The sequence below is a fragment of the Sorex fumeus genome, unplaced genomic scaffold (assembly GCF_029834395.1).
Source record: "Sorex fumeus unplaced genomic scaffold, SorFum_2.1 ptg000207l, whole genome shotgun sequence".
Classification (NCBI taxonomy): Eukaryota; Metazoa; Chordata; class Mammalia; order Eulipotyphla; family Soricidae; genus Sorex; species Sorex fumeus.
The window spans coordinates 352,072-374,087 of record NW_026606264.1 but is presented as its reverse complement, the minus strand read 5'-3'; the positions used below and the strand labels follow the sequence as shown (position 1 = coordinate 374,087).

General features: G+C 67.3%; 1 protein-coding gene across 1 annotated transcript; it reads right to left on the bottom strand.

Annotated features, from left to right (window-relative positions):
• Window positions 1-1,537: 1,537 nt before the first annotated feature.
• MLPH (melanophilin) lies at window positions 1,538-20,661 on the bottom strand. Its single transcript, XM_056108351.1, has 15 exons — window positions 20,552-20,661; window positions 10,107-10,328; window positions 9,902-10,014; window positions 8,453-8,535; window positions 7,889-7,969; window positions 7,278-7,419; window positions 6,017-6,135; window positions 4,552-4,659; window positions 4,270-4,404; window positions 3,785-3,877; window positions 3,474-3,551; window positions 2,880-2,937; window positions 2,518-2,690; window positions 1,921-1,978; window positions 1,538-1,638 (listed from the first exon to the last, which is right to left on the bottom strand). Exons 1-15 carry the CDS (start codon window positions 20,659-20,661, stop codon window positions 1,538-1,540), a joined length of 1,674 nt encoding a protein of 557 aa, XP_055964326.1.
• Window positions 20,662-22,016: the final 1,355 nt, after the last annotated feature.

Genomic DNA, 22,016 nt, shown 5'->3' with positions numbered 1-22,016 from the left:
GTCGTACGTGTGTGTGGGTATACACCATGTGCGTTTCTTTAGACTTGTACACGTGTGTGCTGGATGGGGCATATGTGTGCAGGCCGGTACACATGTGTGTACAGTAACTGTGGTTCTGCTCGAGCACGGCACACGTGCGCACATATGGTGGGGAGACTGCACCCCTGAGCTGAGACCCAGGGTTGGGGGAAGGGGCAGGAGGGGCCGCCCCTGCCCTGTCGTCCCAAGGTGCCAAGGAGGGCGCCCCCTTTCTCCTCCCTTCCTCTCTGGAACGCTGTGGGGCCCTTCCGAGATTGGGGGTGTGATTCCCTGGGTGTCCCTGGGGGTGCTGGCTGGCAGGTGCTTGTGCGTAGGCAGTGGGCTTTGGGTCCCGAAGCAGGGGGGTCCGGGTGGGCTTTCGGGAGGGGTCCTGGGACAGGGAGGTCTAGGTGGGTTTTGGGGAGGTGTCATGGGACTGGGGTTCCAGGGTAGGGGCATCTGGGTGGGCTTTGGGAGGAGGCCTGGGGCAGGGGTGGGTCTGGGTGAGCTTTGGGGAGGGGTCCCAGTGTGGGGATCTGGGTGGGCTTTGGGAGGGATCCAGGTCAGGGGTGGCCTCGAGACTCAGGCTACCTGGCAGGTCCCCCTCGGTGGGCCCGGAGCCCTGCCCTGAGGTCGCGAGTGTGGCACCCAGGGGTCAGTGCCGTGGGAACCGGTGTGTGTGTGGGGGGGAGCCGCGGGCATGAGCTCAGGCTGTGGGAGAGGCCTTGGGGGCTGAGGAGGGTCACAGCCTCCTGTGGGCGCGTCCGTGAGGGGTCCACCGGGGAACCCACGGCAGAGTGAACCAGTGAGCGAGGAGAGAACGGGTGAAGGAGGAAAACGAATGAATGAGTGTGTGAGTGACTGAGGAGTGAATGAATGAGTGATCAGGGAGCACGGCTGGGAACGGGTGGGTGAGGGCGCGAGGGCAGGTGTGCGCTGCCGGGTCTGACTGTGGCCTGGAGCAGGGCCCAGGAGGGTGAGTGAGAGCCCCCGTCCCCCTGTCCCTATGTCCCCGTGTCCCTGCCTTGGGGCCCTGTGGTTGCAGTGGGCAGCGGGAGACAGTAGGTGGCCCGGAGGCCCCAGGCGGACGTGATGCCTGGACATGCCCCCGGTGGGGACGGTCCGGGGTGTCCCGCTGGCAGGCGACCCCGGGAACGAGGAAGAGGATGGAAGCGGCTCTGTTGCATCAAGGGGAGATTTTAATCCGTTTGTGTGCACTGGGAGCCCGGGGCCCGGGAAAGCTACATTTGGGGGGGGGACAACGGCCGGGGCTGGGCAGGGCGCGGGGCGTGGCAAGGGCGCGGGGCGTGGCAAGGGCGAGGGGCGTGGCTAGGGTGTGACAAGGGCGTGGCGAGGGGAGAACGGGGGCGTGGCGCGTGGCGTGGCATGGGCGGGGGCAGGGAGAGGGGCGTGGCGTGGGCGTGGCATGGGCGGGGGCAGGGAGAGGGGCGTGGCGTGGGCGTGGCATGGGCGGGGGCGTGGCAAGGGCGAGGGGTGGGGCCTGCCTGGCTGCTCAGCTTCAGACAAACATTGGGCTCAGGGGCCCAGCCTCGTTGGGGGCTCGGGGGCTCGGCAGGAAGTCGCCGTTGGCTGGGGGTGGCCTTGGCTCGGGGCTGAGATCTGCAGGGGGGCTCAGATTCACCCCAGGGGGCCAGCTGTCCCTGCGGGGACCTCGAGGGACCACAGACACGAAAGCATCCAGGCGTGGGAGGCGCTGGGACGCACAGGGCCGAGCCGGCAGTGCGGCCACCTCCAGGCAGACCTCCTACGCCCGGGGCTCTGGCACCTCTCGGCCCTTGTCCCGCTGGACACAGGGAGACTGGCACGCAGGTGGGTGGGGTTGGGGGGAGTCCCTCCAGCCCTGCCTGCTGCCTGCTGCCTGGAGAGCCCCGGAGTGCCCACCTGGCAGGAAAGCCAGCAGGAAGAGGGAGGAGGGCGAGGTGAGGTCGTGGACGAGACCCTGGGCTTCACGGCGCCCACCAGCAGCCGTGGGGCGCAGAGGGAGCCCAGGCGGACAGCGGCCACCGGCAGGGCTCCACTAGGACGGGGGCTTGGTTCTCTGCCGGACGGTGGGTGAGGAAACGCAGGCCAGGAGGACTGACGGGAGGACACACAGGGAGGCAGGGGCGCGGCTCTGCCCTGCTCCCCTCTAGGGCCGGTGGGTCATCACGGGTTTCTGCAAGGCACAGCACACAGACACGCGTGCCCAGGTCAGCGAGCTCAGGCACACGTGCACGGGCGAGGAGCACAGACATGTGCACAGGTGAGAAAACACAGACATACGCACAGGGGAGTGACTGCAGACACATGTGCACAGGTGAGGACAGACATGCACACAGGTGAGCGAGCTCGGGCACACGCACCAAGAGCGCGTGGCAGGGCCCCGGGGCTGCAGGCGGGGGCGGTGCCCACGGTGGCCTGTGCCCCTGGGGTTCGCCTGCTCTGCTCTGCTCTGCGCCCCGGCCCGTCCCAGCAGTCCCGCTCCCGAGAGGGCATTACCGCAAAGCCGAGGCGGGCGGCGGCCGACCTCCCGGTGGGGTTCCTCTGCGTCAGGGAGCTGCGGTACAGGGAGTCCCGCTCGAAGGTGCTGCCTGTGGGGACACAGTGGGCCCAGCCCCCGCTGAGGGGCACAGCAGCCCCCGGGACGGGGGGCACGGAGCGTGGAGAGGCAGCTGGGGGGGACGGGTGGGGGTGGCAGGGCGCAGGGCTCCGGGTGGGACGTCCGCATTCTTGTCACAGGGACAGCTCACGGGAGTCAGGCGGTGGAGTTCCCCCCTGCCCGGAACCCCCGGCGCCCACGTGCTCCGGGGGTCCGGGAGCTGGGCACAGGCCCCACCCAGACCCACACCTGCTGCTCTTACCTAGTGCTCCTGGGGAGCCCCTGAGCGTTGCCCCCTGGGGCCGGGCTGCAGCCACCACCTGCGGGAGGGGCAGAGAGCGCCCAGAGCTCACCGGGTGCCCCCAGCGCAGGCCCTGCCCTGCCGGGCTCCCCGAGGGCAGCTGGGGACAGCAGCAGGGCTGGGACTCACTCAAGGGACAGCCGGAGTCGGGGCACAAGCGCCCCCTGGAGGCCGCACCCTGCACTGCATAAGTATGGGCCTGGCTCCTCTGGGGTCCGGCCCTGGGGTGCCGTGGGAAGTGGCAGCCCCTCGACAGGCCACCTTCCGGGGAGCCACGCCCACCCGCACCCCACTTTGTCCCCTTGTCCGCGTGGGCACGCTCATGCCCGAGTCCCAAGGCACTTCCTGTCGCTGCCAGCGCCGTGCCAGGCCCAGTGCCCACTCATGTCCACGTGGGGTGCTGCTGCCCGAGGTCAGGGCAGCAGAGGTCCAGCCAGCGCCCCCCACAGTCCCCAAGGCCCCCCACCCCACGTGACCCGGCAGGGACACCCAGAAACTCCTCCAAGCGGCCACCTGTGAGAGGACCACCCCTCCCCCACTGGCAGCTCCACATACCAGGTCCTGCTCAGGGGCGTCTGCGGGCACGTTCCCCGGTCTCTGGTCAGGCCTCCTGATCCTCCGCGGCAGAAGGACCTGCGGACACAGGGGCTGCGTCACCATTGAGCCCGGAGACGCCCGGCGACACAGGAAAGCCGGCTGCAGAGACCCCTTCCGGGAGGCCGGGCGGGGACAGGGTTGGGGTCAGGGACGGGGATGGGGTCAGGCACAGGGTCAGGGACAGGGACGGGGGTGGAGATGGGGACGGGAGCCCAGCTCGGCGGGCAGCCCTGGGCACAGCCTCAGCCTGCACGTTCCCGGCCCCTCACCGGGAGGTGGGACGTCCTCTGGCGGGTGGTGGATGGCTGCACGGTGAGGCCGGCAGACTGCAGGGCTGCGATCCGGGACTGGATGTCCGTCACCTGGGACCCGGGGACAGGGTCAGTGGCCGCCCCTTCCCAGTGGCACCCGGAGCTGCACCCTGTAACTCGGGCCCCCCTGATGAGCCTGACTGTCCCCAGGTGGGAATGCCCCACGGGGACTGCCCACTCCCCAGCCACAGGACCCCCCGGGTGCTCCTAAGGACCCCCAGGTCCTTCCTGTGGCCCTGGGGGTGTCGTCCCCTGACCCTGCCCACCCCACGCCCTGCTGCAGCTGGGGCTCAGGATCAGCCCAGCCCATGGCCCCTCACTGTCCCTCGTGGGGACGGGTGACCTGGCTGGGGGCCAGGCCAGACTGCCCGGGGGGCCCCGTCTCGCTTCTGACTGTGCCCCCAGCTCTGAGCCTGCCCTCGAGGCCCCTCGGGGTCAGCGACCTCACTCTCCGCCTGCTGGACCCCGCAGGCCGCCGCGGCCACCCTGTCCTCCAGCTCGGCCAACTCCTGGTCCGCGTTCCTGCAGCCCTCGGCTGGGCCCCCTGGGCTCTGGGGCTGTGGCTCTGCTCTGCCAACCTGCGGGGAGACCCGTGACCCTGTGACCCCAGGAGTGACCATGACCCCAGGTGACCCGTGGCCCCAGCACCCGTCAGCTCCTGCTCTCTCAGCTCCTGCTCTCTCCGGGCTCGCGCTCCCATCAGGGCCATAGGGGTGGGGCCTCACCCCCCGGGGGCCGCCGTCCTCCTCATCCTCGCTGAGGTGCGTGACCAGCTGTGCCAGCTTTGTCCTCAGGGCAGCCTCCTCCCTGTCAGCGTCCGTGGGCGGGGGGCCCTGCAGGGCGGGGCAGTTAGTCCCCGCGCCAGGGGGTGCCCGGGGATGTCCTCAGCACCCCTGGGTGCACCCGGCCAGCTGGGACCAGGGGGGCGACCATCAGGGCCTCACTCTGGGGCCTGCCCTGTCTGTATGTCCCTGGGAGGGACCGCGGGCAGGACAGTGTCCAGCCGGGGCCCTGCTGGGAGCCCTGTGGGTCAGTCCTCATGCCAGGGGGGTGCCCAGGGGCGTCCTCAGCACCCCTGGGTGCCCCCGACCAGCTTGGACCAGGGGCTGACCATCAGGGCCTCACTCTGGGGCCTGCCCTGTCTGTGTGTCCGCGGGAGGGACCCCGGGCAGAACCGTGTCCAGTCGGCACCTCGGGGACGGTGCGCAGTGCTGGGAGGGGCTCCTGCGGTCAGGGGGGGGCAGTGGCCCCGCTGATCGGCCCCTCACCCTGTCTCTGCCCCTGGAGCCCCGTCAGGCTCCGGGCTGGACTCCGGCCGGAAAATGGGTGGCAGGTGACCGAGCGCCCAGACATGCTGGCCCGATGGGGGACCTCTGGCCCCGGCCTGAGTCACCATGCCTGGGGGCTGCCACTGCCTGGGAATCAATTCTCTGACGTCTGCTGGGCCCCGCCAGCACGTTTCCGGCCTCGCGTGAAGGGGGAGCCGTGAGCACCCACCGTCTGGGCGGCCATTGATCGGCAGGAAGTGGCGGTGCCCGTGGGGCGGGCGGCGGGGGCGTGGGCACGGCCGGGAAGGGGCGAAGAGGGGCACTGAGCCCCGTGCTGGCAGGGAAGGGCTGGAAAAGGGCGGCTGGGGGCCGCGGGCACGGCTGGCCCAGCCCCTCTGCCCAGAGCCCCCGCCCTGTGAGGGGACACAGACAGGGCAGCAGACACGGGCCAGGGGCTGAGGTGCCAACCCTGTCCCACCCTGGGCCCTATTGGGGAAACTGAGTCAGCGTCTCCAGTCCCACTGGGGCGTCCACTGCTGTGGGGTCCTGCCTGCCCTTTTGTGGGGGTCACTCCTGATGGTGTCTGGGCTGGCGCCTGTGGGGAGGTTCCTCAGTGTCCCTGCTGTGAGCCCCTCGGGGACACATGGGGGAGTCACGCCAACACTGGACGCGTCTCTCCTGCTCCCACCAAGGTCCTGGCTGCGTCCAGCTCAGTGGGGGTCGGGGGGGGGGATGGCGTTCTGGGTCGCTGGGCCTGTCAGGGGTGGCTGCGGGGACTGGCGTGAGCCACCAGTGACTGGGCATCACTGGACCACACCGTCTGCCTGACCTTCTGTCTGGACCCAGGACCCATGGGACCTCGGGAGGGGGCAGCGCCCGTCTGAGGGGTCCTGGGCTCCGGGTGTGGCCTGGCACCCCTTACCTGGCCCTCGGGTGAGGGCGGGCTGCTCCGAGGGGGGCCGAGGGGGGCGTCCCCGCAGATGGAGGCCAGGGAAGCCCAGCCCTCGGGGGGCGCCTGCAGCTGCCAGGGGTCGTCTGGCCCTTCGGAGGAAGAGCAGGGGTGAGTGGTGGGGGGCGGGGGGAGGCGCAGAGCAGGCGGGGGGGGGGGCGTTGTTGCCCCGAAGACAGGCACACGGGCCCCCTGAGGCTCTGGGCGGGACCCTCCCACCTGGGAGTGGAGTCCGTGCTCGCCAGGCCACACACAGTCGCCCGCGGGGCAGCTGGCACAGGCGGGCACGGCCGGGCTGGAGCTCCCACAGCCCAGTGCCCGAGCCTGGCGGGGCGGGGGAGAGGCCACGCGTGAGGCCTGCCTGGATGGTCAAGGTGACTGGAGCCGTGGTCGGGGCGCCTCCCCCTCCTCCCCGTGCCCCCCAGGCCCTCCGGGCTCACTTCCTGGCAGACACCTTAACCGAATTTCCCCGCCGAGGCCGATCTCATTTGCTCGGCTCAGCGCCAGCCCCGCCCGGGCACAGCAGGGGCCTCTGGGGGCTCGTTAGGAAGCGAGGAAGCGACGGTGGCGAGGTGAGGTGGGCAGGTCTAGTGGGGGGTGTCCTGGGCCCCGGGAGCCAGCCGCAAACCGCGGGGCGCTGCAGCACCCAGGGACACTGGACTGGGTGCTCCCCATGTGCTCCCTCCAAGGTGCTCCCTCCCTAGGGGCTCCCTCTCCAGGTGCTCCCCCCAGGTGTTCCTTCCCCAGGTGCTCCCTCTCCCAGGTGCTCCCTCCCAGGTGCTCCCTCCCCACGTGTTCCCTCTCCCAGGTGCTCTCTCTCCCAGGTGCTTCCTCCCTAGGTCTTCCTTCCAGATGCTCCTTCCCCAGATCCTCCCTCTCCCAGGTGCTTCCTCCCCAGGTGCTCCCTCCCCAGGTGCTCCCTCCCTAGGTGCTCCCTCTTCCAGGTGCTCCTTCCCCTATGTGCTCCCTCCCCAGTGCTCCTTCTCTGGGTGCTCCCTGAGCTCTCAGGTCTGGGGGGTGTTGGAGTCAGGGTGGTTGGTTTGGTGACCTGAGGACCTGAAGTCCCTGGAGCGGGTGTGACCCCTCTTGGCCCCTCGAGGTCCCAGACGGGGTTGCCCAGCTCACACACGCACCAGGCCAGGCCCAGCACCAACACAGACGTCACAGTGCCCGGCACCCTCTGTCCCCACAGACCAGGGCCAGCCCCTGCACCCCTCTCTGCAGCGGCACTTACCGGGCTTGGGTTTGAGCTCTGCAGGCAGGCGCTGCCCCGCGAGGGCGTCCCGGGGGCCTGGCGGGGGGCCGGTCGTCTGCTCTCTGGGGCCAGGCTGGCGCCCACAGTCGCTGGCATCCGCTTCCTCTGCGACCAGGGTCCCCTCTGAGCCGGGTTCGCCTGTGAGGGTCTGAGCACAGCTGTCAGGGCTGCCGCCGAGAGGGACCCAAGTAGCGGGCAGGCACCCCTGGGCTCAAGGCCCACGGTCCAGACACTGACCCTCTGGGCCCTCTGTCCCAAGGTGGGGGCATCTGCACCCGAGACCAGGCACACGAAGCACAGACACTCTTGATCACTCGCGTTTGTTTGAGGCCACACCTGGGGGCGCTCAGGGCTGGCTCCCGGCTCTGTGCTCAGGGCTGGCTCCTGGCTCTGTGCTTAGGGCTGACTCCCAACTCTGTGCTCAGGGTCATTCCCAGCTCTGTGTTCAGGAATCACTCCCGGTTCTGTGTTCAGGACTGACTCCCGGCTCTGTGCTCAGGGCTGACTCCCAGCTCCGTGCTCAGGGCTGACTCCCTGCTCTGTGCTCAGGGGCCCTGATTTGCCCCATGGACCCAGGGGCAGGGGCTCACCTCCAGACTCTCGGAGTGGTTGAGGGTCACATCCTGGGAGTCCAGGAGGTCCAAGCCGTGGATGGAGAGGCGGCGCTTTGTCTTAGGGGGAGATGTGACAGTGGCAGGGCCTGCGGGGGGGCAGACACCAGCCAGAGCCCCCCACGCCTCACTGGGTCCCGGATGCCGTGAACGCCACCTCCGGCCTGAACCCCTCAGCCCAGAGCCTCCAAGCCCTGAGACCCTCGGGGTCAGGCTTCTCTGTACCCCCCAGTGAGTGAGACAAACCAGCTGAGCCCAGCTCAGGGCACCGTGAAGGGGGAGTCGGCGCCTCACCCTGCGGACCATGGCCACAGAGCCCAGTGCTCCTGAGACTGCCCGGGCCTGCCTGTCCCCCCGCCCTCGCCCCGCCAGCCCCCCGGCCCCCTCCTGCCCCCGGCCCGCCTCTCCCGGGCCCCTCTGGCCGGGCCCACGTTGGCCCACTGCAGCTGGGTCCCAGCCTCTGGGGGCTTCCCTGGGCGGCCTCAGAGACCCCCCTGCAGAGGAACGGCCCCGTGTCCCCCTACAGTGCCCTCCCGCACTCACCTTGCCGCCCCGTGGCTGGGGCTCGACCTCCTCGTCCGTCTGCTCGCTGTCTCCGCTCCCCTCCCCCGTGCCCAGCGCCGCTCCTGAAACGGCCCTGCAGGTCACTCGGGGACAGGCCAGGGCCAGCCCACCCCGCGGCCCAGGCCACCACCCTCCTGCTCACGCCCGTCCACTGCCCGTCACCCACCGTCCACCTCCCGTCCACACCTCGCCCCACCAGCCCGTGTGTCTCCCGGCCGCCCCCATGTCCATCCTCCGTCCTCTACCCTAACCCCGCCGTCCCCCCCCTCCTCCATCCAGCCGTGCCCTCAGCTCCTGGAGGTGCCCCCCATGGCCCCGCCCCACCCACCTGCCCGCTCCAGCAGCTGGAGAAAGTCACCCCAGACTCCCTCCCCAGTGCTCTGACCCTGACCAGCCTCGGGTGCTCTGACCCTGAGCCCCCCAGCTGGATCCCGTGTGGCCGAGGCGACTGTCCACACTGGAAGCCTGCCTATGCTATCCGGGGGCCACAATGGGGGATGCCGGCCTGTGTGGCCCCCTGGCATCTGGACCCCCGTCCTGCTGCCCTTCACATCCCAGACCCCGGGTGGGTGTGGCTGCAGCCATGGGCTGAGTCAGGGACACTCTCTCCCTCAGCCCCCACCCCCTGGTGCTGGGACCCCAGTGGCCTGCCTGTCCCTCCTGCCCCCTCCCTGGGACCCTGTCCACCTCCATTGTCCAGCTCCTGCTCCTTCTGGGTGCCCTGCTAGGGGCCAGGATGTCGGTCTCAGGGGCTCGCCCCAAGCCGTCAGGTCAGCGAGACCCCCCGGACCCTCACGCTTCTCGGGAAAACAGGCAGGGGTGGGAGTCCTGCCCTCACCTGGAACACGGGTCTCAGGGTCCTCACACCGCTGCCCCCCCACAGGGCTGGCCTGGGGCCGCCCCCGTCCACTGGGCCTGCTGGGCTGGTCTCAAACCAGCTTCGGTCGCGTCAGATGGGCTTGGCTAAGGCCACTGCGGCCCAGCTGCCTGCGACCCACTTTCCCCACGTGGCGTTCAGGGGTCTGGCAGGGAGGGCCAGTCGGAGACACGCATACGCTGGGACTCAAGTGCCTGACCGGGCCCAGCCCTGGCCCCTGGCCCAGCACCTGCTCCCAGACTGGGCAGTGGGAGCCAGGGCAGGCTTCACAGCGCCACCTGATGGCCGCTTGGTGCTGCTGACCAGATCCAGGGCCCAGGACAAAAGTCAGTGTCCGGCTGGGCCAGGCAGGTCCTGGGGGTCTGTGAGAGGCCGAGAACGGGTGACGCCTCTGGTTGGGACCGCAGCACAGCCTGGGCCCAGTATCTCTCAGGGGACCCCCAGCAAGGCCGCCACCACGGGGCAGACTCAGCACACGCTCGCCTGGACAGAAGGCCGACCTGGGCCCCATGCCCGCCTCACCCGCCCTGAGCCCTCCATGGCAGCCTCACCTGTGCCCTGCAGCCGCCCGCTGAGGGAGCGGATCACCTTGGCACTCCCGAAGCGCTTGAAGCGGGCCCTCAGGTGCCCGTAGTACCAGTCCAGCGAGCCGATCTGCACCACCCTGCGGAGACTCGGCCTCAGACGCGGCTTCCCGTGGCCCCCCCGCCGCCCCCCACCCAGCCCCCCACAGCGAGCCCCGGGCAGCGCGGTCACCTGGCCAGGTGGCAGGGGTGGCAGAGCCAGCCCCCCTCGTCCGGGGGCGCAGGGCCGCAGCGGGGGCAGCAGGAGAGCCCGCAGTCCCGGCACTGGCTCCCGGGGGCGTCCTGCGGCTGGCGGGGCTGCAGGCAGTGGGGGCACTGGGGCGGGTGCGGTGCCTCCCCCTCCGGAGGGGCCTCGCGCTTGGCGCTCTCCCGCTGGATCTCACCCTTCAGGCCCCTTCGGGAGCACCGGAAGCAGCGTTAGGACATGTGCGGTGACGACACACTTGCACATAAGCACATGCACACGTGCACAAGCACACGCACATACACGCACACACATGCACAAGCACACTCACACACCTGCACACACATGTGCACACAAACACATGCACAATCACACGCACACACATGCATAAGCACACACACACGCACACACATGCACAAGCACACACATGGACACACATGTGCGCACACACACATGCATAAGCACATGCACACACACGCACACACATGCACAAGCACACACATGTGCACACAAACACACACATGCACAAGCACACACACGCACACACATGTGCAAACACATGCACAAGCACATGTGCACATGCACCACATGCACATGAATGCACAAGCACATGCATGTACAAGCACACGTACACATATGTGCACAAACTCGCATGCATAAGCACACATGTACAAGCACGCACATATGCGTGCACAAGCTCACACGTGTGCACAAGCACACACATGCATGCACAAGCACACAGCTACACATGTGCACATGTGAGCTAGGTATGAGCCCACTCATGCACTCACACAGAGCAAACATGAGATATACATGAGCATGCAAACAACACACACAGGCATCCATGGGCATGCGTGCATGTACAAGAGCGCACACGTGCGCATGTGCACAAGACAACCATGAGCACACACACGGGTCATCCATGAATGCATAAGCGCAGGAGATACTGGAACCCATGCACACATACACAGGTCATCCATGAACATGAAGGGACACCCATGAACACACACGCACATGCACACAAGAAATGCAGGGACACACAAGTCACCCGTGAACACATATGCACGCATGCACAAGTGTACACACATGCTAGAGGCACCCAGGAACTCACACAAGCAGCCCACAGGCACACATGTACAGCATGCACATATCCAGGCATCCACAAGCATGCACACATGTGCGTGCAAAAGTGCAATGCACGTATGTGCAGACGTGTGCATAAGGCATCTGTGAGCACACAATGCACACACATGCAACCCAGACACACATGCACACATTGCCGAGTCTGACGCGGGAAAGCAGGAGCGTCCCAGGACAGTGCCCACTTCCTGCAAGGCCCCCGCCTGGGGAAGGCCGGTGGGCGTGTGCAGACGCGTGCGGTTGGGGGCCTGACGGGGGACTCTGCTCCTTGTGTGCGGCTTATCTCGACTGAACGGGCGTCGTCCCCTGGATGACAGAGGCCGGCCACAGGGCAAGGCCGCGGGCCCACGGCGGGGATTCAGAAGCACAGGCCGGGCACCTCGGCACCGTGGCCAGCGGTGTGACTCGGTCCAGCCGAGGGCCTGGCCGGGTGCTTTTCTGGAGTGGACTGTGTTCAGTGGCCTGCTGGCTGGGGGCAGGGACTGGGGGGTTCTAGCACTCCAGTCTCTGGGGCAGCAGCTTGAGAAGTCCTGCAGGACAGAGGTGTTGGGGGCTGGGCGCAGCCCGGTCTGGCCAATGGGTGCCCAGAACCAACGGGTCAGCTTTGTCTGATGGAGATGCCCCTGTGAGACCCCAGCCCCCGTCCCGTCACTCTGACCCGAGCCAGTGGCCCCGAGCACAGGCAAGGCCAGAGGTTTGGGGGTTCTCCTGGGAGGAGACCCCTCTAACTGACCCCCATTGGTGGCGGAGAGGCCTGGCGGGCTCAGGGGTCTGCAACCGGAAGAGCGGTGGCAGGAAACCCACAGGCCCAGGCGTCCGAGGGGCGGGAGGACCCCTTTGTTGGGGTTCCCGGGCTGTCCCCAAACGTGACCCTTCAGACTTGAGTGGGGGGGGGTGGGAACATCCCGGAGGCGAACGCCAGGCCCCTCTCAGATGGGTCCAGAGCAGAGGCCAGCAGGGGGTCAGGGCAGGACTGTCCCGGGACAGGTCTCAGCCGGGGCGCTGACCAGGCAGGCAGGCGGGGCGCTGGGCACCCAAACTGCCTGGCTAGGACCCTCGAGGCCGCATATCCTGGCTCGGCAGGGCCCCGGGGCCTTATTTCCTGCCCCGCGGGCAGACACAGGGCAGGGCAGGCAAGGGCTACCATGTCCTGCAGAGTGCAGGGGGCTGGCACACACACACACACACACACACACACACACAGTTACAGTCACACATATACATGCACATATACCACAATCACACAGATACACACACTCACACATACAAACACACACTCACATATACGCACAATCACACAGGTACACCCACTCGCGCACTCACACACACACACATACAAACTCACATGCTCACATATACAGTCACACACTCACATACACACATATACACACAATCACACAGGTACACCCACTCGCGCACTCAAACACACCGCTCACACACACATATATATAGACTCATACACTCTAATACAGTCACACACAGACACACGCTCACTCATGTATACACACACTCACATACATGGCCACATATGTACACACTCTCATGTATACACGCACACTCACACACAGATACACCCACTCGCACATTCGCATACACACAGTGCACACACACACACACGTACAGTGACACATACACACACAGTTTGGTGGAAAGAGCAATTCAGACTCCTTCCAGGTGCTCTTCTGGTTTGTTTTGGGGCCTCCTGGCAGTGCTCAGGGCTTGCTCTGCTCACGCACCTCCACAGGACGCAGGATGGAGGGGCAGCAGAGCCCAGGGCAGGGGGCCCGGCATGCCTGTCCCCCTCTGCACACGGCCCTGCACATGGTCCCCTGCCAATCAGCCCCGCCCCCTCTGCACACCTTCCCACCCTCAGCCCCGCCCCCTCTGCACACCTTCCCACCCTCAGCCCCGCCCCCTCTGCACACCTTCCCACCCTCAGCCCCGCCCCCTCTGCACACCTTCCCACCCTCAGCCCCGCCCCCTCTGCACACCTTCCCACCCTCAGCCCCGCCCCCTCTGCACACCTTCCCACCCCCAGCCCCGCCCCCTCTGCACACCTTCCCACCCCCAGCCCCGCCCCCTCTGCACACCTTCCCACCCCCAGCCCCGCCCCCTCTGCACACCTTCCCACCCTCAGCCCCGCCCCCTCTGCACACCTTCCCACCCTCAGCCCCGCCCCCTCTGCACACCTTCCCACCCTCAGCCCCGCCCCCTCTGCACACCTTCCCACCCTCAGCCCCGCCCCCTCTGCACACCTTCCCACCCCCAGCCCCGCCCCCTCTGCACACCTTCCCACCCCCAGCCCCGCCCCCTCTGCACACCTTCCCACCCCCAGCCCCGCCCCCTCTGCACACCTTCCCACCCTCAGCCCCGCCCCCTCTGCACACCTTCCCACCCTCAGCCCCGCCCCCTCTGCACACCTTCCCACCCTCAGCCCCGCCCCCTCTGCACACCTTCCCACCCTCAGCCCCGCCCCCTCTGCACACCTTCCCACCCTCAGCCCCGCCCCCTCTGCACACCTTCCCACCCCCAGCCCCGCCCCCTCTGCACACCTTCCCACCCCCAGCCCCGCCCCCTCTGCACACCTTCCCACCCTCAGCCCCGCCCCCTCTGCACACCTTCCCACCCTCAGCCCCGCCCCCTCTGCACACCTTCCCACCCTCAGCCCCGCCCCCTCTGCACACCTTCCCACCCTCAGCCCCGCCCCCTCTGCACACCTTCCCACCCCCAGCCCCGCCCCCTCTGCACACCTTCCCACCCCCAGCCCCGCCCCCTCTGCACACCTTCCCACCCTCAGCCCCGCCCCCTCTGCACACCTTCCCACCCTCAGCCCCGCCCCCTCTGCACACCTTCCCACCCCCAGCCCCGCCCCCTCTGCACACCTTCCCACCCCCAGCCCCGCCCCCTCTGCACACCTTCCCACCCTCAGCCCCGCCCCCTCTGCACACCTTCCCACCCCCAGCCCCGCCCCCTCTGCACACCTTCCCACCCTCAGCCCCGCCCCCTCTGCACACCTTCCCACCCTCAGCCCTGAACCCCAACACTGAGCATGGACACCGGCCAGGTCCAGTCCAGCACTGATCTTCCCAGCGGGTCTCCTGGGCAAAACCTCACTTCTGCTGGGGGACGCAGAGCAGTCGCTGTGGCTGGCCTGCGGGTCCCGATGCCTCCCCTGTGCCCTGCGCCCCTCAGCCAGCCCGGAGACCCCGCCCAGGGCTGCTGTTCTTAAGGGAGCGAATTGTTTGACACTCAGCCCTGGCGGGTTGTCCCGCATGCCCGGGGTCCCCTGTGAGTTAAGGGCGGGAGGGGGTCCTGGGCCCAGCGTGGGGGCTCCCTGGCCTGCAGGTGGGCAGGAGGGAGGGCAGGGCCACAGAGGGAGGCCTGGGTTGGTGGGCTGGCTGGTGTCTCTGAGCCAGGACGCCCACATCCATGGGGCACATAGGAACCCCTCGAGGAAGGAGGCAAGTGCCCCAGAGCTGGCGGTGAGGTCAGCGTGGGCAGCCAGACCTGTGTCCACCCTGGGGAGCAGGCAGGAGGGTCCTGGGGAACACATGGCGTTTCTGGCCCAGCCAAGCCATGAAAGGAGGCCGGGCCGGGCTGGGGTCCTGGGCCCTGGGTCACGGCGCGAGGGGTCTGTGGGCTGGGACGTGGGCAGAGCCCCAAGTGGACACACAGTGGCCGCAGCTGCTCCCTGCAGGGAGTGGAGAGCAGCGTGACCACCCCTTGGCACCTGACCGCCCGGAGCCGGGGACACGTCTGAGCCGAGACCTGTCCAGCCAGCGGCCGGCCCAGAGCTGGGGCGGACAGGGGCGTGGGCAGGGGAGGGCAGACGCGTGGGACCCAAGGTCCGTCCAGCACCCCGTGCCCGGTTGTGGGGAGGCACAGAGGTGGTGGCCCCCAGGCAGGGTCACAGCTGTGGTGTCCACGGGGAACACGGCCTCCCGAGCACCGGCTCATTCTCTCACTGAGGCCCTGGGACCACAGGTCGGGGCCCCCCACCCCAGGAGCTCTTGTGTTCCCCCCTCCAGCCTGCCCTCGCACCCGTGCCGCGATGGTCTCTGAGTCTCAGGCTGCCTCCTTCCACCTGCAGCCACTGCCCGGGCAGCGAGGGGCAGCTGTGCCGTCTGCCTCTCGCACGTTCAAGGGCACTGGGGTCCTCTGGAGCCTCCTGGCCTGGCTGAGCTGGGAGGGACAGAGACAGCAGCCCCTGGGGGAGGGGGCAGGAAGGTCGGGCTGAGCGTCCCGGGAGGGCACAGGCCTGACGAGCACTCTTATTGATAATGTTTATCAATGATTCATCAATAATGTATGCTATTGATAAATCAGTAACAGAGTGAAGGCCGCCCTGGGGTGCTGGGCAGTGACGGGGACGGTGTTTGCTCAGCCTGGGGGGGCCGTGGGCCTGGGGCAGCACCTGGCGTCCAGGCTGGCGGGAGAAGCGTCCAGGGTGCCGTGTCCCTGAGGCCCAGCTGGGGGCAGTGACGGACTGACACGCAGCAGCTGGGCCGGCCGGGCACTGGCCGCACTTCCCGTCCGCCTGCTGGGCTGGCCGCCGCGGCGCGTGACCGTCCTGTGACTGCGGGGGCAGGGCTGCTGTGCGCTCTTGGCCAGGATGCTCTGCCCAGCCCGCCCGGGTCCGCCCGCTGTCCCTCGGGCCGAGAGAGAGGCCCTGCCCACTCTGGTCACTGCTGGGCACCATGTGGGACCCCAGGGCCATGGAAACTCCCGGGCTGTGGGACACCCCCAACGCCCGCCGTGGGAGGACCCCCGGGCCATGGAACGCCCTCCCTCGCCCTGGGAACCCCTGCCCCGAAGACTCGCCCCTGCAGAGTGGGGGAGAGACTGAGGTGACCCGCGGCCTCTGCGCTGACGCTGGGCCTGTCCGTCCTCCAGGGTCCTCCTCGGGCAGCTGCTTCAGAGGTGGGGGGACCCCTGAGCGTCCTCTCAGGTCACCTGGCGTCCCTCACCCCGAGCCAGGCCTCCCGGGTGGGCCTGACCATGGGAAATGGTGAAGACCCTGAGCTCGCCTCGCGGCCGCCTCTGACTCTTCTTCCTCTTCCAGACTTTCCTCGGGGTTGTGAGTTTCGTGTGTTTCTTCTGGATATATATCGGGGGCAGGGCCACACCTGGGGAGCTCAGGCTGACCCCTGGCTCTGTGCTCAGGGCTCACTCTTGGCTCTGTGCTCGGGACTGACTCCCAGCTCAGTACTCAGGGTCACTCCTGGCTCTGTGCTCAGGGTTGACTCCCGGCTCTGTGCTCAGGGTTGACTCCAGGTTCTGTGCTCAGGGATGACTCCTGGCTCTCTGCTCAGGACTGACTCCCGGCTCTGTGCTCACAGCTACTCCTGGCTCTGTGCTCGGGGCTGACTCCCAGCTCTGTGCTCAGGGCTCACTCCCAGCTCTGTGCTCGGGGCTGACTCCCAGCTCTGTGCTTAGGATCACTCCCGGCTCTGTGCTCAGGGCTGACTCCTGGCTCTGTGCTCAGGACTGACTCCCAGCTCTGTGCTCACAGCTACTCCTGGCTCTGTGCTCAGGGTTCACTCCCGGCTCTGTGCTCAGGGCTCACTCTTGGCTCTGTGCTCAGGGCTGACTCCCAGCTCTGTGCTCAGGGCTCACTCCCGGCTCTGTGCTCGGGGCTGACTCCCAGCTCTGTGCTCAGGGTCACTCCTGGCTCTGTGCTCAGAGCTCACTCTCGGCTCTGTGCTCAGGACTGACTCTCAGCTCTGTGCTCAGGGCTACTCCCGGCTCTGTGCTCAGGACTGACTCCCAGCTCTGTGCTCAGGGCTCACTCCTGGCTCTGTGCTCGGGGCTGACTCCCAGCTCTGTGCTTGGGGATCACTCCCGGCTCTGTGCTCAGGACTGACTCCCAGCTCTGTGCTCAGGGCTCACTCCTGGCTCTGTGCTCGGGGCTGACTCCCAGCTCTGTGCTTGGGGATCACTCCTGGCTCTGTGCTCAGGGCTGACTCCCAACTCTGTGCTCGGGGATCACTCCTGGCTCTGTGCTCAGGGCTCCCTCCTGGCAGGGCTCGGGGGACCCTGTGCAGTGCCAGGGTTGGACCTGGTGAGTTGTGTGCCAGGCCAGCGGCCTCCCCACGGAGGCCCACATGTATTTCCTATTTGATGGATTTCTTGCTTGATTAACATTGCAATTCACACATTTCCTGAATCTGGAAAGTTTCACTGTGACTTTCGTGCCTCCCGGGCAGGCCGGGATTCTGGGACAGTTTCTTTAACTGAAAAACTCAGCCTTGGGGCAGAGCCATGGCCCAGCAGGGAGGGCCCTTGCTGGGTCCTTGCCCCCCTACAGGGGAGATCCCGGGTGCAGAGCCAGGGGTGAGCCCTGGTGTCACCGAGTGTGCCCCGAACAGAACCAACAAAAGCATCCAACGCCGGCGTGTCCGTCTGCGGCTGAGCCCTTGACTTTCACCCCAGGTTCACACACGTTTACCCGGTGTCCTTCTGGGGACTTTCACGCCTTCAAGCTTGACATTTGCAATATTGCGATTAAAGTAACGCTGAGGCTAGCCTCTCCCTGGTCCAAGGCTGCCACCCGGAGCCCCACGGAGCCCCCATTTCCCACCACGCGAGACGACCCCCTTCCCGAGGCAGTGAGGCCGGGTGGGAGACTGCGCTGTCGGGGACTGTCGGTCGGGGCCTTAAGGACTGTCCACTGAGGAAGAGCCGGCGCTGCCCATATCGTGGGGATGAGCCCTGTCTGAACAGTCTCACGTGAGGATTTGTCTGTTCTCATGAGCCCCTGGGACGGGCCTGGGGACGGAGGTCAGTCCCCGGTCACTGTGGGCCACTGACCTAGAGTCAGAGGTCAATCCCAGACACGGCGCTTGTGTCTCTGGAGTGTTTGGGCGGCAGTGGGCAGCGGGCGAGGGGACCGAATCCTCTCACTGTCAGTGGGATCTTAAACTCCAATTTTCCAACGGGCTATCTTGAAGTTTGGAGAGGAGCACGGTCCATCTTCCCCATCATTCAGCCAGGCCGAGGTCACACCTGGTGATGCTCAGGGCCGGCTCCTGGCTCCGCACTCAGGAATCACCCTGGGGACCACCTGGGACGCCGGGGATGGGACCTGCCGGCTGCGTGTGAGGCAGACGCTCTCCCTCTGTGCTGTGGCCCAGACGCCCGAACCCCTTTCCTTGGGGCCTCAGAGCCGCTTGGGCAGCGCGGGCGGGGCGGGCCTGTAGGTTCCACGCTTCCTGGTCCTCGTCTCAGGTGTTGGAGAAGGGCTTCCGGCAGATGGAGTCAGCGCCGAGGGCGCCAGCAACGCCTCCAGCTCCTCAGAGTGAAGTCGCCGCTGGCCTTGGCTGGGGTCACAGCCCCGTCTCCATAGAACCCTCCTGGGAACGGCCCAGGACTGCAGGCCCTGGGGGTCTCCAGGCCCTCGTCCCGAGCCGAGCACTGGACAGCGGCAGCCGTGGGCCCGGTGCTGCCGGCAGCCCCGTGTGTTTTTGGACGGCAGCTAAGTCGGCGCCCGGTGCGGCTCCCCCCTCCTGGTGGGACAGCGGCCTCGCCTGTGTCATGGCCCACGAGGCCCGTCTGCGCCCTGCGGACAGCTGACCGCACTGATCTGGGGTCGGGTGCGGCAGTGCTCTCCTCTGGCCCGAGGGCCCGTCGAGACAAGGGCCCTTTGTCCCTCAGCTGTCTGCGACCTGGCAGGCTTCTGGGACACGCTGACCTTTCACCCCACTGACCAGCCAGGAACGGGGTGGGGGGGAGTGGGGGGGGACCTGCCCACACAGCGGGGCGGGTGCCGAGGACAGGTGGGGGTCTGGTGCTGTGAGGGTCCCGCTGGGTGAGCACGGCCATCGGTGATGGCCTCCCTCTCGAGGGGGCCCACGAGCCGGGCACTGTCGGGATGGTGGTCTCAGGCACCGGCTCGGACCCAGCCCAGGGCCCGTGGGAGCAAGGCGGGAGGACCCCAGAAGCCAGGCAGCGCGTCGAGCTCCAGCCTGGCTGTCTCAGGACCGGGGGTGGGGGGAACACACAACCTCCCCTGCCCCGCTCCCCACTCCCGCCCCCTCCTCACCCTGCCCCTGCACACAGCTCTGACCTGCAGGACACCCCCGGGACACAGGCACCCCTGGGTCACGGGGCACCCACGGTCATAGGTCACCCACAGGGTCACAGGGCACCCACAAGGTCCCGAGACACTCAGAGGGTCGCAAGGCATCCACGGGATCACAGGGTACTCCTGGGGTCATAGGTCATTCACGAGCCATGGAGCACCCAGGGGTAACCTATGGGGTCTCAGGGCACCCACACCTGCCGTGACACCTGCCCGTGGCTCCACTGTCTGTCCCTGACCCTGGCGTCTTTTTTGGGTTTGTTTTTGGGCCACACTGGGTTCTGGTCATGATCATTCCCAGCTCTGTGCTCGGAGCTGACTCCCGGCTCTGTGCTCGGGGCTGACTCCCGGCTCTGTGCTCGGGGCTGACTCCTGGCTCTGTGCTCAGGGTCAACCCCAGCTCTTTTCGCCCCTCAGGCAAAGCTGCAGCAGGCAGGGGGCTTCCCGGGCCCTGGCACACTGGGGCGTGGGATCTATCTCTGGGGTCAGAGCCCCCTCACGCCTGCCTTTTCTCTGGGGGGCTGCAAACACATCACTGATGTGTGCATGTTCCCGTGCAGTGAGGACACTGCTAGCCTCCTGTCAGGCAGGAGCCTGGGGAGGGGCAGCAGGTCGGACCCAGCGAGGGCAAGGCTGGAGTTGGCCGGCAGAGAGGTGGCCATGCGGGCAGGTGGCCTGGCCTGGGCTTCCGGGAGCAGGACTGGACGGACTGGGCGGGGGACGGGCAAGTTCTGGGCAGTTCCAGGAACAACCCCCCAGCTCTGGACTCTGACCCGGGCGTGGTGTTGGCATGTTCAGAGCAGGGCGGGCAGGAAGCCGGGTGCCAGGGCCGCGGGGTCCCCTCCCCGACAGCAAACAGACTGGACACCTCAACTCCAGCCACTTCCTGGCCCTCCCTGGGAGGCGCCCACGCCTGCGGGGCCATCACCAGCCCTCCCCGCCTCCCCCACCCTATGCAGATCTCACAGGGCCCCAGGGAGCCCAGGACAGCGGGCAGGGGGCTGCAAAGGGCAGGCTGGAAGGGCGGGGCCTCTGCCCCACCTGATCCCCGACCCCGGCGCCCCCAAACCCCACACCCTGACACCTCAACCCCCAGACACCCTGACACCCCCGCACCCCTACACCCAACAACCCGAGACCTGACACCCAACACCTGACACCCTGACACCTGTCCCAGCCGGCTAGAGGGCAGGGCGGCCCTCGGGGCACTCACCGCAGCCGCTGCTCCTCCGCCCTGCGCAGCGCCAGGTCCCGCTGGATCACGCCCCACACGTGCTCGGCCTCCGCGTCCGTGAGCTGGGACAGGTCCAGCTTCTTCCCCATGGCCGCCTGCAACAGCGACACCGGTCAGCGGTCAGCGGTGGCACCAGGGCCAGACGGACAGACCCCAGGAGATGGACGGATGGACAGTCCCCAGGGACACAGACTGTCACCAGGAACAGATGGACAGTCACCAGGGGGACAGACGAACGGTCACCAAGGGACAGATGGACAGTCACCAGGGGGACAGAAGGACAGTCCCTCAGGGAGCTAGACGGTCACCAGGAGGGACAGACAGAGAGTCCCCAGGCAGACAGCGGATATCTCTGGGGGAGATGGACAGAAAGACCCAGGAGGGCAAGTTGGACAGTTCCCAGAGGGACAGACGAACAGGCTCCAGGGGACAGGCACGCAATCCCGGAGCAGGTGGGCTCCGACCACCCCCCCCCCCCCGTAGAGTCCCCGCCTGTGTCCAAGGGTCCTGCCTGCACCGGGGCTCACAGCTAGGGCCCCTCGTTCTCTTTCCTGGGGGTCTGCCTGGGGTTGGGCTGCAACCAGGCCCTCAGTGACCCCAGATCTCTGTGTCCAGAGACCTCCAAATGCGGAGACCTCTGGACAGCACCTGGGGAAGCCGCAGGGGTGTGTGCGTGCACGCGCGCGTGTGTGTGCATGCATGGGGTGTGCTTGTGTGCTTGTGTGCACATGTGCATATGTGTGTGTGCCTGTGTATGCATGCATGGGGTATGTGTGCGGGTGTGTGTATGTGTCTGTACATGTGTGTATGTGTATGTGCTTGTGTGTGCACACATGTGTATGTGTGTATGCACGTGCATATGTGTACATGTGTGTGCGTGTGCGTGCATGGGTGTGTGTGTATGTGTGCATGTGTGTATATGTATGCATGCATCTGTGTGTATGTGTGTGTGTGCACATGTGTATATGTATACGTGTGTGTGTGTGTGCCCGTGTGTGACTGGGGACTGGCTCAGGCAGGCGATGTTCCCCCGCCCGGGAGGAGGGGACCTGGGGGGGCCCGGCTGCCCCTCCTCCCTGGACCGCGGGCCCCTCTGCCCGGCGGGTGCCCCCGGCGCAGCTTCTGTGGCGTTTGAAGTGGGGCCGTCGCTGACGGGGAGCCCCGGGGCTGGCGCCTCTTGAGGTTTCCCGTCCAGAGGACATGGACGGTGGGAAATGGGCCGCGAGCCGGCCAGGCTGAGGGAGGCGGAAGGGGCGGCCCCGGGCCAGGAAGAGCAACACGGGACCCCCCTCATCCCCAGCAGAGCGGGGACATGGGAGCCGCCACCTCATGCTCAGGCCACCTTCAGCAGTGCCCAGAGAGGGACCGATGGGGCATCAGCGGCTCCGGCCCGGCCCACCCTGGGGGCCCCACACTGGGGCAGGTCCCTTGAGTCTGGGGGCTT